Genomic DNA, 17,240 nt, shown 5'->3' with positions numbered 1-17,240 from the left:
CTGTGCTGCAGGCCCCAGATTCCTGCATTCCCTCTTGTGATTCTCCTACAACCTACTTTGTAATTAGTCCTTTTGAAAATAAACTGCCCACATTCTCCTAATTAGAGTGTGTCATCTGCTTCCTGTTGGGATCCTGACCGATGTGGGCTGGCATCATATTTTTAAGTCTTTGATTCTGAGTGCCTTTAGGCAAGTGCGTACACTCTAATACGTGCTGGACATGGCCCCCTGACTCCCTATTCTCTGATAGCCCTGACTTACTGATGTACCCGCCTAGTCTCAAAGGCAGTGAGACTTAGCTCCAGGCTAAGAGATCCCACCTCATCCAGGTCTCCAGAGTGCAATCTGTCATGGGGAAAGGAACTATTCAAAGTCCATTGTAACATGCCCTGTGCTTGTCTCAACACAAGGCTCAGCTTGGCCACTGGTCAGATGGCCAGGGCGGCCTCTCCCCAGACAAGGCTCAGCAGCTTGGGATCAAAAGGACTCACCTTTGATTGTGGGTGATTTACTACTTTAGATAGGTCAGTCCTTTCACTGTGGTGCTTATCAGCTTCTGCAGGACCCAGAGTCAGCCTTGCCCTTGAAGGTGGCTTTGCGCATCCCTGCTGTGGTCCATTAGGTACCCATTTCCCTCATGGCCTTGTTCTTAGGGAAATCCTCAATCTAGGGCAGCTAAGGGTCACTGTTCCCATTTTATGGACTGGGATACTAAGGCTCAGAGTGGAAAGTGAGTTTTGGGGAGTCCAGTGGAGCTGGAATTTGAACCTGGGTCTTCCTGGCTCTGAGTTAGGGGCTTTCTGAGGGAGGTGTGTGTGCTGGGGGGAGACAGGGGAGTCTGAGTGGATGAGCGAGAAGGCAGTGCCACGAGGTGAGGAGGACCTCTGAGCCAAACTATGGCCCTCTTCTGGCCAGGCTAGAACTCAACATCTGGGTGAGGGGTATGGAGTGGAGCCACAGCAGAGAGTTGATCTCTGGAGTCAGATAGACTGAGAATTTTCCCAGCTCTGCCCTTTCTTCCTTTGTGCCCTTGGGTCAGTCTTCAGGCCTTGCAGAGCAGCTATGAGGACTCAATCAATCAGAGAATGTATGTAAAAATCCAGCACGTAGTAGGTCTCGGTTTTCAAGAGTCTGCACGGGTCCTTTTTCTTTACCACTTCTCTCTGCTGTGGCAGAGTGAGGTGTGGATCCAGCCACCAGGGGGCACTGCTGCTAAGTTGACATTGCTTCAGGGCCCTGCATATGTGCGTGCGTCCTCGGTCCATCTATCCATTCGTCCAACCATCCATCCGTCCATCTATCCATCCATCCAATCATTCATTCCTCCATTCTCCTAACAAACAGCTCTTGTGTCTCTTCCATGCCCAGTGCTGTTTTTGACAATATCAAAAGCACGGAGAGGGTGAGGCACAGTCAGGAAGGGTATGGGCTATTGCAATGCTATGCTGTGATGGAGGAAGTGGGGTGGAGGTAGGGGCTCAGAGGGTGGACAATGACTGTCTAGGGGAGTCAGGAGGAAGCTTTTGAACTTGACTTTACAGGATGAGCAGAGATTTGGTGACCACTCTGCAGAACCTGACACTTTGCTGCAGCCCCAGACCAAGTCACTCCCCTCTCCCCCAAGTGCACCCTGATCACCCACTTCTGTAGGCCCAAACTCTAAGTCCTGGCTGCCTGTGCACAGAGTTGGGGAACCAAAGAACCTGCTCGTGTACAAGATGAAGAGGTGCTGTGTGCACCTGGACACAGCTTGCGGAAAGCTGAGGCCTTGAAGCCTGACACATGAGGTCCCCACCACTCCCTAGCTATGTGTACTTGAACAAGTAACTTTACCCTCTATATCCCAGCCTCAGTTTCCTCCTAAAATGGGGGGTACTAACAGTTCTTACCTATAGTGCATATGGCGCACCTGTCACCCCTGTCTCTGATCTATCACTTGTCACATCCGTTCTGTTGAGCATCTCATCCTATCCCATGGTGGGGACCATGCTGTCGCTTCTCACATAAAAGCAGGGCACTCCCCAGAAGGCCTGCACACACTCAGCCTTGTCTTACTGTGGGAGGAGATTGCCCCCAGGTGTTAGTGTCAGAGCCATAGAATTTTCACGAGGTGGGTGGAACTCTAGCAAAGGTATCTCCAAGAGCCCAGAAATGAGTCAACAGGGAGAAGGTGGGGGAGGAAATACACTCCTTGACCTGCAAAAGGTATCTCTTGGGCTTGATCTAGGATCTAGGAATTCAGTAGAATCTGGCATGGTATGTATCTAGAAGGACAATCACATCCCCTCCCTGAGTCTCTATCTCCTTATCTGTAAAATTGAGGTAATAATAGTCCCTAACTGTTGTGGACATAATTCTGTGATCTGTCCAGAATTCCTTCTTTCCCCTGGAACAGCAGACCCTCCTTCTTTGGAGATCTTCTTTGTCTCCAACCACTGTATTTCAGTAAGGGCTGTCTCCAGGCTTCCATGATTTTGTCCATAAGCCATCTATGATTGGCCCACAGGTGGACACCTGACTAGAGCCAGGCCAGTCAGGAGACTTCTCTGGTTTTTTTAAATTATTTTGAATTAGAACTGGGAAAATGGCTATGGCTGGGAGGCTCAGGAGTTGTCACTGGCCACATGTCCTTCCTTATGGCAGAGTTTTAGTTTGTAGAGAGAAAGGCATAAAAGAGAGATGTAGCGAGAGAGACGGGGAGAGAAAGGATGAGTCCTGGCAGTATTTGGGTCCCTGGTTCCAGCCGTGCTTGAATCCACTTACCCTTCCCATAGTTTGGAGGTTCACCCTTCCTTCAGATTCTGGCTAGCTGGCATTGGGTTTCTAAAGCTACCCTTCTTTACATGATGCGCATAGGATCAAATGAGCTAAAAGTGTGAAGCACTCAGCCAAAAACCTGGCCCACTACAGGCTCAGGAGGCATGGATTTCTTTCCCTTAATGGGCACCCAGCAGGGATGGGGAGTTGGCAGGACACCAGGAAGATGTGAGGCATCAGTACTCTTGAAGTAATGTGACCCAGAAGCTCCTGGGAAACTGGAATCAGGTGCCTTGGGACCCCGCAGAGCCCAAAGGAGACCAGAATGAATGCCTAAGCCGAACATTTGGTGGATAGGAGGTGATGGGGCTGAGAAAAAAAGAATTCCCACTCCACCCCTTTGTCCGGGGAGAAGTTGTCAACAGGCACCTCCTTATATCAGGGATGTATGCTGGGGTCCCTGGAGGGCCAGAGGAAGAACATTTGAGGGGCACCGGGCTTTGAAGGATGAATAAGAGTTTGCCAGACAAGGGAAGTGCTGGGAGAGGGATGTTGGACGATCACTACCAATCTTAATCAGTACCATCAACCTCTCTATGCTTCTGTTCTCTTACCTGCAAAATAAGGAATTTTTTTGTTCATTTTGGAGAATTATATGAGACAAAATATGTAAAGCACTTAGAACAAAGTGCCAGCAGAAACCTGTGCTTAAGCACTCAATAAATGTTTAGCTCATTATGGAAAGCCTTTATATTATCAAGGCCAATCCCCTTAAAATGATCATGGCTGTTAGCATTTATTGAGTCCTTAGTAATCTCTAAGCACTGAGCTAAATGCTTTGTACGCCTTGTCTCATTTAACCCTCCCAACTACCCCACCTGATACCAGTACCGGTACCAGTACCAGCTGCTGTCGAGTTGATTCCCACTCAAGGCGACCTCATCTGTGTCAGAGCAGGACTGTGTTCCATAGAGTTTTCAACAGCAGATTTTCTGGAAGATTGTCAGGTTTTTCTTCTGAGGGGCCTCTGGGTGGATTTGCACTTGCAACCTTTCTGTTAGCAGCTGAGGGCATTAACCGTTTGCTCCACCCAGGGACTCCCCACCAGGTAGGTGAGTACTATTGCCCCCAGTTAAAGACAGAAAACAGAGGTTCTGAGTGCTCAGGTAACCTGTCCAAGATCACACATAAAACCCATTTTCATGGAGTCAATTCCGACTCACAGTGACCCTACAGGACAGAGTAGAACTGTCTCATATGGTTTCCAAGGAGCGGCTGATGGATTCAAACCGTTGACCTTTTGGTTAGCAGCCAAACTCTTAACTTAACCACCAGGGCTCTGAGATTACATGTAGCCAATGTGAAACAAATACAGCAGGGGTTCATACCCAGGTTCATCTAATGGCCCTGGCCCTTGGACCAGAGAGAGGAAGGCCTTGCCCCAGGACACACAGCAGGGGGTGGAATGCCAGGATTTCTTTATAAGCGGACTCCATGACCGTAATCTGGCTGGGGGAGGAGACGCTTGAGGTTCTCACTCTTTTTATAACAACACGTTTATTATTAACATTAGAGAATGAGTGGGTGCTGATGGAGGTTACTGAGACACCTGCTAAGCCCTCCTCAACCCCCGCCCTCACTTGCTAGACTACAGGGCCAGGGGAAGGGCCGGGCCAAGCCCACACTGAGCTGGAGCTTCCAGAGGCCTGGCCGCGCCCTTTTCCCCTCCTTCCTGCATAGCTTCCGCCAAAGGTCCTTGTAGAAAATTCCAGCCTCTCCCGGTCAAGCAGCCAGGACAGGGATTTTTCCAGCAGGGCAGGAGCCGTGAGGGGGGGTGAGTGGGCAGCCGCCACGGGCCTGTCGTAGTCCCCAGGTCATCCCCAGGGCCCTGGCCGGGCCTTGGCTTCTTGGGGATGGGCGGGCCAGCCTGGCCAGGGGGGAGCCGGGCTCGGGACGTTCTGGCAAACAGGAAATGAAACAAAGGCGACGGCTTATCAGGCCGGGCCCACGTTCCTTTCAGGTGATGCCCAGGGGAACTGTAGGCCCAGAGGGGCTCCTGCCTGGGGAGTGTCCCTGAGAGGATGACCTCTTCACTGCCTCCCCTCAAGGCCTCCAGCTACCCCTGCCTTCTCCATCAGCTGGGGGTGGGAGCGTGGGCCATTCTTAGGTCCAGGATCCCTGTCCCCAGGCACAGCCTCTGGGTTTCAGGAAGGGAAGGGCAACTGTGCCTAGAGAAATGGGGCGGGGCAGGAGGGAAGTAGAGGGAAGGGAATGGTCACATTTGCCCAGTCATTCCACAAACTGTAATGCTACCCTATGCCAGGGACCAACATGGGTCCCAGGTCCGCCTAATGAACCAGCCCCAGTCCCTGCCCTCAGGAACTTCCAGTGTACTGGGAGAGGTAGGCGGACAACAGATAGGCGAAACACCGGGTGAAATGGCAGGGTGCAGGTAAGCTCAGAGAGGGGTGTCTAATCCATCCTGGGTGGGGTTGGGGTGGTCTTGCCCCCTTGCACAGACCTGGTGCACCAGGACTGCTCCGTAGGTACTGTCTGAAGGAATACTGGAGTTGGCTGTGAAACTGGAGTGGGACAAAGGGTGGGTGGAATGGAAGGCCATTTGACCAGAGGGAACAGCATGTGCAAATGCCTAGTGGTCTTTGTGAGGAGCTGACATGCGGGAGCAGTGAGGACTCTGGAGTTGCCTGGGCACAGGGTGAAGAAGCAGGTGAGAAGGCTGGTTGGGCAGGTCCTAACGACCTTGAAAGCCAAGCTGAGGCCTAGGCTTATTTTGCTGGCATGGGGAGCCTGGGGTGGTGGGAGGGGTGGGGAAGGCAGGCCCAGCTTGGCCTGGGGCAGAGGAAGGAGAGGGCCTTCGGCTGGGTGGCTTGGAGAGGCTGATGTGCAGAGACAGAGGCTGCGGCTTCTGTGGGGCTGTGCCCCCCTTGCCTGCTGGGCACTGGCGCCAGTTCTACTGGTTGGTGGGGGTGCTCCCCTCCCCAGGCAGTGCTAACTCAGCGTCTGAAAGGTGGTTCCCACAGGCCCACTCTTCTCTGGGGGCCAAAGGCCGTGCCATCCATGCCCCGCCTCCCAGTAGGTCAGTGCCCAGGGCCCTGACAATTAGGGCTGAATGGAGCAGCTAGGACTTCTAGTCCACCCACCCTGCCAACCAGCATCGCCTCAGGCAGTCCTTTCTGCTGTCTAACCATATGCCAGCCTTCCCAACTTTGGCCTGGCTTTCCATTCCCAGAGGCTCCAAGGTACTGTAGTTATCAATACTTTGGTTTTATTTTAAAACAGTGAACAGAAAAATAAATATCTTTGAAGAATAAGAGTAACCGGGTGGGGTAGGTGGGATAGTGGGGCTGGAGACGACAGGGTGTCCGGCTTAAGTGGTCTTAAGTGGAGGCGCGTGGGGCTGGGATCTGTAAGCCTCCACCGTCGTCCCCAGGCCAGGTCCTGCTGCGTCCTCCGCTGGGAGGTCTGCGCGCTGCGTCAGCGGAAAGAGCGCGCCGGGATTAGGCCCGTGGCGCCCGCCTGCGCTGGCAGCTCCGTAGCGCCGGGTGGGGGCCGCGGCTCCACGGGAAGCTCTTTCGCTGGCTGCCCCTCCGCTGGGACCCGAGGCCGGGCCCGGCGTGGTGCCCGCGGCCTCAGTGATGGCCCATGTCCTCCATGCCCACGCGGCCCCAGACGCCCAGCACGAAGCTCTCGATGTCGCACTCGTTGGCGCCGCGCACGATGCGGAAGTGGCCCCTCTCGCCCCAGGCTGGGCCCCAGGAGTTCGCCGCCGTCTGGGGATGAGGACAGGACGTGAGAATGGCAGGAGGGCCAGGGGAAGAGGAGACAAGAGAAAGAAAACAGCGGCCTCTGGGCGCGCGGACTCACCCAGTATTTGAGCGTCCTTCCATCAGGCAGTGTTTCCTCTCCCCACCTGTAGGGGCAGCCGTGAAGGGGGAAGGAGCTGATTGACGCTCTCAGAGTCCTGCACCTTCCCCACCCGGGCCCCTGCTGCCTTTGGTAATTTGGGTAAGACCCTTATGACCTGGGCAATTCTCCCTCCCTCTCTGCCCCACCCTCCATCTCCACATCTGTAAGTGGGCACACCTAAGCCCAATGTTGGGGGAAGGCAGTGGAGGGGCTAGGCAGAAGAGGGAGAACTTGGGCCTGGGTCCTCCAGTAACTTAGACCCCGGGAGCCAGTTCTTTGGGACTGTCCTTCCCCCTCTCTGCCCTCTGTTCTCACTTGGGGAGCCAAGGAGGAGTGGGTGCCAGGGACCAAAAGGAGGAGACTCAGAGAGCGAGGGTAACTTAGAGGCTCCAAATCCCCACTGCAAAGAACATTTCATTGATTGGACCATTGAAATCAATTAGTCTAACATCTCCCATTATGTCAGATGGGGAAACTGAGGGCTGGGCAAGGGAGCTGCCCAGGTCACTCGAAGTCAGGCAGAGTTGAGACAAGTGCTGAGGTGGGGAGAAGGCTGAGCTTCCCTTGAACCCTTGTCTATATTTTATTGGGCTTGTTTTTATCCCGGCGTGTAAAGAAGAGATAGTTCCTAGAAAACCTTGAAGACCCCAACTCTATGTGGCCCAGGGCAAGTCCCCTCTTCCTTCTGAGTCTCAGTTTCCTCTTCTGGAATGGGAGAACAGGCCTGGCTTTGCTGAGAACTTATAAGGATTCAAGGCCAGTGCAACCCCTGCTGCCTCAGGCCTCCTCTGCCCACCAAGGCTCTCACCCTGTTATCTTGACGGAGTGGGTCCCATGCCTGCGGTATTGCTCTGGCCGCTCCTGGCTCACTGGTGTGTGGCTGTAGATGCCGCCCTGGTACAGGAAGAAGTCCTCGTGCACCTCCATGAGTGCTGTGGGCAGAGGTCAAAGTTGGAGCCCACCCCACCCATCAGCACAGACACCAATGACCAGGCCTAGGGATGCATGCCCAACCCAGGTCTCTGGGTACTAAGATTCTAACTGCCCCATCCAGGTGCTGCCCACAGGGAGGGGACATGGCCCTCTCCCACTGGACTTGCTTGCTCAGCACTGTACAGACCCCCTGTGTGTGCTGTGCCCAGTCTCAAGCAGACACAAGCTTCCAGAACCAGGAGACAGGGCTGGGGTATTTACCTTGGACAGGGCCATTCTCCATCAGCTCCTTCATGATCTCCTTCTCCTAGAGGGTCGGGGAAGCGGGGGGAGAGGATTCTTCATGGGCCAATGGCTGACCCCCATCACTCTCCTGCCTCTGACCCCTCACTCAAGTGCAGACTTACATTGGTGCCTAGGCGGTAGGCAGGAGTGACCTGGTAGATGTCATTGCCATGGACATGGCTGTTGGGGCAGCGAGAAGTGGCCTGGCGCTTGCCCCGACCCATGGCCCGGCTGTGCATCATGCATGGTGGCACGGGGCCCGCCTTGTCCCGCTCATGGCCTGAGAATGGGTAGCAGTGGTCAGATACAACCCTGGAGGGGCAGCAGGAGGGAGCAAGGGCAGAGTGAGCACAGTACAGCATGGCCCAGGCCCTGTCTGCAGGGTCCCAAGGGTCCCAGCCTCAGGCCTTCTGCCCTGCCCACACCCCTGGCTGCTCACCCTCGACGTCGCAGGAACCACCAGGCACCATCGAGACGCCCACCGCGGCAGCCCTGCTGGTTGTGGGTGTCACAAGACAGCAGGTTCTGGGGCGACAGGATGGGTGTCATGTGCCCCAGAGAATGGATTGAGACGCGATCAGATGCCACAGCTGGTGGAGGAGGCAGAGGTGCGGTCAGGGGGCTCAGGCCTTGGCCTTCCCTTCCCACCTCACCAGCTTCTGCCCCTGGGCATACCTGCTGTGGAGAAGGCCCAGGAGCCTGCACAGTCCCCCTGGTCGAGTGGCTCATGGATCAGGTTGGGCCACTTTTTGGAAGCCTCAAAGGCCATGGGCAGCACCTCCCCTGGGCCCAGTACTGTCTGCAAAGCAAAGGTCACTCATGTGCCTCCTGCTTCTGCCCTGGCCTGACCCTTAGGGGCCCTTGGTGGTGGAGGGCCACCAAGAGCCCAGGGACTTCTTCAGTTTGATCTTGAATCCTCCTGCTGCTGAGGGGTTGCAGCTACTTTCAACTTTGACTTGAGTAGAAGAACCAAGCATCATCTAGTGTCATCATGAGCCAGGTGGAGGGTGACTAGTGTCATATTACAGATGTGGCAACTGAGGCCAGGAACAGGGAAGTAGCCAGGAAGAGTCACCAGCCTTTCCATTGCCAACCCCTGCCTCTTCCCTCCTCTGCCCCTTCTGATCTGCCACGCCCTTCTTCCCACCAGGACCTTGGGCTTCAGGCCGAGGCCCCAAAGGGCAGGGGAGGAAAGAAGCAGTAGGGTCCCGTGACCAGGCAGTCTGCCAAGGCAAACAGCAGCAGGCAGAAAATAGCCAGAGGCCCAGGGGACTAAGGGCATGATCCGGTCACCCCAGCCTTGGACTGAGGTCCCTCTACAGGAAGGCCCACTCCCACCATGCCCACCTCCTCCCTACCCAACCCTGACAGATAGAAGATCCTCCAGCATGTGTCCCAGGCTCATCCTGCTGAAGTCCCCTTCCCCACCTTTTGGCTGCTCATAGTCTGTTCCATTTCTCCCTCCAGAATGTTCTAGAAGCCCCCTCCTCCCCAGGGGTTCCGCTAAGTCAGCATTTGTTTCCGAGAATTGCTGCTCTGGCTAGAGCTGGAGGAGTGTCTGTCCTTCCCTTCCCAAAATACCAAGATGACCTCTGGTCCTTTTGGGCTCTGACCTAGTCGTTCTGGGACCAACAGCATTTTTCCCAGGCTGGGGAAGCCAGGGAGTGACTGATGTTGGAGCCACGAGACTCAGAATCTGAGCATTAGTTCTTCCAGTGCAGCACATCTTACTACAGGCAGGAATGAATACCCAGAGAACTGGTGTGTCTTGCTCAGGAGCACACAGCCTATTGGTGGGAGACAGGTCCAGGGCACAGGGTGCCAGGGTACCTGGGGTCCTAGGCCACGTGGAGATGGCAGGCTTGTGGGCAAGAGTGGACTCACGTGAATTTCGTTCATGTTCATGACAGAGGAAGATGGGCGGATAGTGCCCAGGCGGTAGCGAATGCCCTCATCCAGGGTCATGCCCCAGAAGGCACTGTGGTTCCCAGCCCGCCACCTGAACGAGAGAGGATGGAAGAGGGTCACAGACCTGGCCGGGCTGGGGGGTCTTGGGGGTACATGCATGTGGATGGGGGAGACGCATGCTGGCTAAGTGTAGCCAAACCAGTTACTGGCAAGTCAACACCAACTCGTGTGTGTCAGAGTAGGACTGCCCCATAAGGTTTTCACGATCGTGACCTTTCAGAGGCAGATCGCTAGGCCTTTGTTCCATGGCACCACTAGGTGGGTTCAAATCACCAACTTTTAGGTTCGTAGCTGAGTGCTTAACTGTTTGGCCCACCCAGGGCAAATAAAATCCGAATTTGGGTGTATGCCAGGGCATGCATCTCGGGCAAAGACAGAGAAAGTGTGTGTGTGTGTGTGCGCACGCGCGCACGTGCATGTGTGCCCCCTGTGGGCATTTCCAAGGCTTTCTCACCCATAGTTGCCCTGGTTGATGGCATTGATCATGTCTTGGTCCACTAGGCATGGCTCCTGGTCACACTCCCACTGTCCTTTCTCCTGGCACGTGCTGGTAAGATAAGGAGGGAAGGAAGGGGTGAGTGGAAATCGGGGACCTTCTGAAGGGAAGAGTCCTCAGAGGTCAACATGGGCCTGGGATTCTGGACCAGGGTCTATGGGAGAATTCCTAGACGATCTCATCCAGCCTTGTGGCTTTAAATGTCAACTGCATGCTGGCAATTCTTGAGTTTCTATCTGTAGCCTGGACCTCTCCCTGAACTCCAGAGGATCTTACTGCCACTCAACATCGCCATTGGGTGTCTGACAAGAGGTCACACTTAACACATCCCAAACCAAATTCCTCCTCTCCCCCACTCCCAAGCCTGCTTCTCCCATGGCCTCAGAAAATGGCAACCCCATCTTTCCTGGAACTCAGGCCAAAAACCTGGGAGTCACCCCCGACTCCTCTCTTTCGCTTATGCGCTGATCCAATCACCGGCAAATCCCATTGACTCTGCTTTAAGAACACATCCAGAATCCAAGCCACATCTCAACCCCTTCCTGCAGCCATGATCCAACCACCTTTCACCCAAATAACTCCTCATTCTTCTATGCTTCTGCCCTGGCCCCCACCCCCTTTTGTGTATTTTTAACACAGAGTGACCCTGTTAAACCTAAGTCATATCAAATCATTTGTCTGCCCAAAGCTTCCATTGGCTTCACATTGCAGAGTAAGAGCCAAAGTCCTTACCATGATGGACAACACCAGAAAAAACCAAACCCATTGCTGTGCCTGCATAATCTGTCCTCTCTTGAATCCCCCTCTTCCTCCTAGGCCTGGGTTCCAGTGGCTACAGGGCCTCTCGCTGTTCCTCTGATACACCAGCAGTCCTCCTGCTCTGGGGCCTTTGAGCTGCTCTTCCTCCTGTATCCCCGTGGCTCACTCTCACTTCTTCCAAGTCTTTATTCAAACGTCACCTTCTCAGAGAAGCCTGCCCTGACCACTCTATCTTAAACTTCAACCTACCCCATACTTCCTATCTCCCTTCCCTTAGCGTGTGTCACTATCTGACATACTGTTTATTTAGTTATTTGTATGGTTTATACCTCTTTCCCCATAGACTCTAAGTTCCTTGAGGGCAGCTGTTTTTTGGTATATTCAGTGCCTAGGAAAACAGAACCTAAACCTCCCATCCCTATAGTTTACTGAGCACAGAGCCCGGGTGGCACAGTGGCTAAGACCTTGGCTGTTAACCAAAAGCTCGGCAGTTCAAATCCACCAGCTACTACTTGGAAACCCTATCAGGCAGTTCTACTCTGTCCTGTAGAGTTGCTATGAGTCCCAATTGACTCAACAGCAATGGGTTTGGTTTGGTTTTTGGTATTATTAGCACATAATCCAAACCAGCAAACCCATCACCATCGAGTCAATTCCGACTCATAGAGACCCTATACGACAGAGTAAAACTGCCCCATATGGCTTCCAAGGAGAGCCAAGTGGATTCGAACTGCTGACCTTTTGGTTAACAGCCATAGCTTTTAACCACTACACGACCAGGGTTTCCTAGCACATAAACCCATTGCCGTCAAGTTGATTCCAACTCATAGCAGCCCTACAGGATAGAGTAGAACTGCCCCCTTGAGCTTCTAAGGAGCGCCTGGTGGATTCGAACTGCTGATCTTTGGTTAGCAGCCATAGCACTTAACCACTATGCCACCAGGGTTTCTTAGCACGTAATCGGCACCCAACAAATATTTGTTGAATGAATGCATGATTGAGGCAACATAGTGAAGTGATTATGAGCACAGGTACTGGAATTCAAATCCTGGGTTCCAATCCTAGCTGACAAGTCGTGTGACCTCAGGCAGGTTATTTAAACTCTCTCTGCCTCGATGTCCTTGTCTGTAAAATGAGGATAGTAAGAGTACCACCAGAAACTCTATGGGGCAGTTCTACTCTGGCCTGTGGGGTCACTATGAGTCGGAATTAACTCGACGGCACTGGGCTGTGGGACTGGACAAGAGTACCACAAGGAGCCCTGGTGGTACAGTGGTTAAAGCACTTGGTTGCTAACGGAAAGGTTGGCGGTTCGAACCCACCAGTTACTCCGAGGGAGAAAGATGTGGCAGTCTACTTCCATAAAGATTACAGTCTTGGAAACTTTAGGGGGCAATTCTACTCTGTCCTACAGGGTCTCTATGAATTGGAATCAACTCGAAGGCAAGGGGAACAGTACCACCTTCCAGGGATGAAATGAGGTGAGGCTTGTACAGCACACAGCACAGGGCCTAGCCCATCTCAAGTGCATGAGGGCTATGTACTATCATTGTCCTCATTACAGGAACCCCCGGACCCTCGCCTCTCTTGAGTTTCAGACTTATATCCAACTGACCTCCTGAGAGCTCCTCTGGGTATGTGAAAGGCATCTCAAACTTAAAATGGCCAAAGCTGCCTTCCTTCCCCCAAAGTTGCTCCTTCCCCAACATTCCTCAACTGAGAAAACAGCACCTTAATCCACCAAAATTCTGAGAGGTCCATGGTGTCCCTCCACCCGCAATATATCCAATCCATCAGCACATCCTGAGGATGGCACTCATGGAAGGCTCTTGGCTCCATCTACCTCTCACCTCTCCACTGCTGCCTCCATCACCTCTCCCCTGGACCACAGCAATGGCCTCCTAACTGGGCCTTCTGCCTCTCACTGATCCCCTCCCTCATACCCTAGGGCCCATTCCCTCCCTACCCTGAAGTCAGAACATGTAAATCAGATCGTAATTACATCTCAGTGGCTTGCCAGGACACTTGGGACAAAAGACAAAATCCTCTGCACAGCTTATACAGCCCCTGGGATGTGGCTCAGGACCCCCTCGGGGACCTCTCTGCCCTCTCACTACTCCTGCCACGTGGAGTTCAGCCCCACCTCCCGGCTGCCCCATTCACTGTTCCCTCTGCCTAGGCTGCTCTTTTCTGTTCCTCTCCCTGAGGTTAGCACATATGTCCCCTCCTTGGAGAGGGCTTCCCTCACTCCTCCTCACTCTAAACTAAGATTCCCCAATTAGTCTCTCTTTTTCCTTATAACCGTACCTGTTGCCTTCGAGTTGATTCCTACCCATAGGGTTTTCTTGCCTGTAATACCCATTGCTGTTGAGTCAATTCCAACTCATGGCAACTACAGGTTGTAATTATTTTTTGAGTGTAGTTGTTCTTCCATGTGCTTCCCGTTAGACTAAAAGCTCCAGTAGATCAAAGACTGTGTCTGTCCTGTTCTGGATGTAGCCCCTGGGCTCAGAACCCACTAGGTCTTCAAGAAATAGCTGTTGACTGATCAGTTGAATTTTAGGAATTCTATGATGCTTTCACGAGCTCATAACTCTGCTATTACAAGATGCTAAGTTGCCTCCTTCCAAGTCTGCCCGAGGCTCCCGCCTCCACTGTTGCCTTTTAAGGAGCCTCAAGGGGAACTAAGACCCAGTATGGCTGGGCTCTCCAGCCCAGGCGCAGGCGGGGGCACTTTCAGGGAGGGCTGGAGGAGCGTCAGTCTGTGGGGGAGAGAGGTCTCTCCTTGCCCTCTCTTCCCCTGCTACCCACTGGGGCAGCAGCCCTTCTCAAGCATCTCTGGGGGTCCGCACACCTTGGAAGGTCCTGCATAAACACGAAGGGGCGCAGCCACATCGAGCTATCCTGGTGGGGCAGTGGGCTGATCGGTCCTTTGCTACCGTCTCCTCCTTCGCCCCAGGGCTGCCCAAGCAGGTCTAGACAGGGCTGGTGGCAGCAGGTCCAAGCATTCCAGAGGGGGCCTCTGAGGCCAGGCCCAGGGACAGAAGTGGGAGGCGGGTTAACCCCTCGGTGTCCAGAGGCATGCTATGAGGGCCAGCGGGGTCATGCAGGCACCTCTGCCTTTCTGAACACGTGCACACAGTTCACATGCACTCACACTGTATAAACACACACACACACACACACATTCTCTCACCCAGACACGCTGAAACGCACAAGTCCCTTCTCTCACTGTGACCCAGGCAGCCCTCACCCCAGTGAGGCAATGGAAACAGCTTATGCACATTCCATTCCAAAAAATTTCCTTCTCCCCAGGGCCTCTGGGGAATGGGGGTGGGGGGTGAGGGTCTCCAGTATTTCCATGATGGCATTCAAGACTCCCTATGGACCTTTTCTCCCCTTCTCATCTCAGGCCTCTAGTTGAGTCAGGGGTCGGGGGTGAGGGGACACCAATGGACCCTTCCTCCTCCTGCTGGGCCTGGCCTGGCCTGAGGGGGAGGGGGAGGGAGGAGGTGACATTCCTGGGAAGGCCCTGCTTGCAGGCTGGAAGGCTGCCAGCTCAGCCATCCCTGACCCTCATCCGGCCCAGGGCAGCGGATGCTGCAGCCAGAGGTTTCCTTCCTGGCGCCCCCTCTCGGGCTCTCCTGTGACAGCAGGAATGGTTGGGAGGGGTAGGGAATGACTCCCAGCTCAAGGACAGCACCTAGAGCCAGGCATCCGTGGCTGACCACTCCTGGGGACTGCTGTTACACAAGCTGACATTGTCAGTGTTGGAATTCTCATGTTACAGATGAGGAAACTGAGGCTCAGAGAAGTGAAATGACTTGCCCGCAGCAAGTGAGTGGCAGAGATAGAAGAACCAAGTCTGTGGGCCACAGGGCCCATCAGCCAAGCCCCCTCCATGCCCCAAACACTCACCAACGGTTACAGTTGTCCCAATAGGTTCCCAAGATTGGATAGATGCGGCCCCCATGCATACATCCTGGTGGGGGGAAGAAGAGAAGAGAAGTGGGTGGCCAGGTTCTCAGAGGGTCAGGTACCCTGACTCCTCCCTGCACCTCATCGGCCACCTCCCAAGGTCATCTCAGTCACACACACCTCCTGTCGATCTCAGCCAGCCATCACCGAAACTAAAGCCACACTATAGCTGGAGCCACCTCTTGCAGGGGCACACACCAACTGCTACATGAGAAGTTCGTCAGTGACTCTACGATTCCTTTTGCTTCACTTGAATACCAGCCACAATATTCCTGGGATCCTTTGCCATTTAAATGAACTTGGAGATGGGAGTGTGTGAGGCATGGGGAAGTGGAGGCCCAGAAAAGGTAAGTGACTCCCCTGAGATAACACAGCACTTTGGGATAATAACCGTGGTATGTAGTGTCCCAGCCCGTAGTCCCAGGAATTATGGGAAGGAATTCAAGTGATTCTCCTATTGGACAGAGGCAAGTGCATGTAAATGGCAGAGAGGGCTGGAAGGATGAACGGATTTGACCCACCTCCCAGGTAGTAACCAGCCGTCTCAGGGGCAGAGAACACTGAACAAAGGCAGAGGACTGGCTCAGATGACCCTGACTAACCTTGTGTGCTTTATCAGCCTGATGGTGAGTCAGCAGGCGGGGCCAGCACCTTCTATGTCCGGAATAGAGACAAGACTAGGAGAAAGGGCAGGAGGCTGCCCTTCCCCTGGGCCAACTTAGAATCCCACTGACCAAGGATCTTCTCTCTCCCAGTCTTGCTGGAGAGATTCAAGTTGGACGGGAGGCACAGGGAGCGGGGTAGGGTTTCATTCCCCGATTCTAAGCCGCCCCTAGAAATGTCAGTGCGTCAGCCTTGCTCCTGAACTTGACTGAGTCAGGGGTTGACAAAATGGCCCACCCACCTGGCCATCTTGGTGCCCACCTTGGATGGGGGGGAAAGGGGGTGGCACGCCGAGGCAGAAGTCCCAGAAGTCAGGGCAGCAGTCGGAGACGGTGCGGTTGCAGAAGAGGTCACAGTAACAGGTGGAGCCCAAGTAGGGAAGGGCGCAGTCGTCAGAGCGGCCGCGGCAGCACAGGTCCTGCTCCTGGCAGTACCGGCCGCCCGCATCCCGGATGCCCCGCAGGTGCAGACCTGGTGCTAGCTCCCGGCGCCCACGACCTGGCTGGGTGCCCAGGACCACCTGGCTGGCCGGCAGCAACAACCATAGCAGCAGCCCCAGTGGACATTGCCACATGGTGCCTCCTGGGCCCGGGAGGGGCAGAGGTCAGGGATCAGGGGTGGTGGGCAGCAGAGACCCCCTGACACCCCAGGGCCCAATCTCCCAGCTTCCTGGGGGCTGTGAGTCCAAGGGGGTTCAGCAGGATCAGAGACTCCAATTCTTGAGTCCCCAGGTAAGACACAGGCAGAGGACTCACAGTTGATTTGTCCTTGGAGGGCGGAGGGTGGAAGGTGGGGGAGGTGGGACAGGGCCAGAAATGCAGGCCCTCCCTGGCCTGCCTAAAAAAAAAAAAAAAAGGGACCTTTAAGGACAAGATGGGGTGTGGCATTCTTGGTACTCCCCACCTGGCACCAACCCATCCATCGACCCTGACCCAGAGGTTTCTCTCCTGCCCTGAGCCCCCTGTCCCTACGTCAGCCTGTAGCCCTAAGTTGGGCCCTTGACTTTGCGCCTCCTGTCTCTCCCTCTGTCTTTCCTGTCCTCTCTCTGTCCGGTTCTGTGTCTCTCTGCCTCCGGGTTGTCCCTCTGCCCTCTGCTTTGGTTCCTCTGCCTGCTCCCTCTTCCCCTCTATGTCCCCATCCGTCTACACCTCTTCCCCTCCGAACAGGGGAGCGTCCCTACCTGGTAAGGAGTGTGGGCTGGGCTCTGGCTGCCCCACGCGCCGCCTCCTCCGGACTCCGCGACTGACGATCGCGGGACACTCAAAGTCAAGTGAGGAGCGGAGCGTGGGGCGGGATCGCCTTTTGTAAGGCCCCGCCCGCCTGCCCGCCACGCCTGCTCGCCCGTCGTCCCAGCCTGCCGGAGGGAGGGGCCGGCTCTTTGCACCTGGAGTAGCCCTTAACTCAGAAGCTGGGACTTGGGGGTGGGGGTGGAGGCAGGAATGACGTGCACATGATTGTCCATGCTAGGTCTCCT

The 17,240-nt window shown here is 54.6% G+C and overlaps 1 protein-coding gene across 1 annotated transcript; it reads right to left on the bottom strand.

Annotated features, from left to right (window-relative positions):
- Positions 1-6,022: 6,022 nt before the first annotated feature.
- TINAGL1 (tubulointerstitial nephritis antigen like 1) lies at positions 6,023-17,015 on the bottom strand. The gene is made up of 12 exons (XM_003415452.4): positions 16,947-17,015; positions 16,028-16,603; positions 15,044-15,107; positions 10,325-10,417; positions 9,787-9,901; positions 8,578-8,701; positions 8,342-8,492; positions 8,025-8,214; positions 7,879-7,924; positions 7,493-7,616; positions 6,643-6,688; positions 6,023-6,548 (listed from the first exon to the last, which is right to left on the bottom strand). The coding sequence occupies exons 2-12, from the start codon at positions 16,338-16,340 to the stop codon at positions 6,408-6,410; spliced, it is 1,407 nt and encodes a 468-aa protein (XP_003415500.1). The 5' UTR covers positions 16,341-16,603; positions 16,947-17,015; the 3' UTR covers positions 6,023-6,407.
- Positions 17,016-17,240: the final 225 nt, after the last annotated feature.

This window comes from Loxodonta africana, chromosome 3, assembly GCF_030014295.1.
Source record: "Loxodonta africana isolate mLoxAfr1 chromosome 3, mLoxAfr1.hap2, whole genome shotgun sequence".
NCBI classification, from domain to species: Eukaryota; Metazoa; Chordata; class Mammalia; order Proboscidea; family Elephantidae; genus Loxodonta; species Loxodonta africana.
Note: the sequence above shows the minus strand (reverse complement) of the source record. Positions and strands in the feature narration are given on the sequence as shown.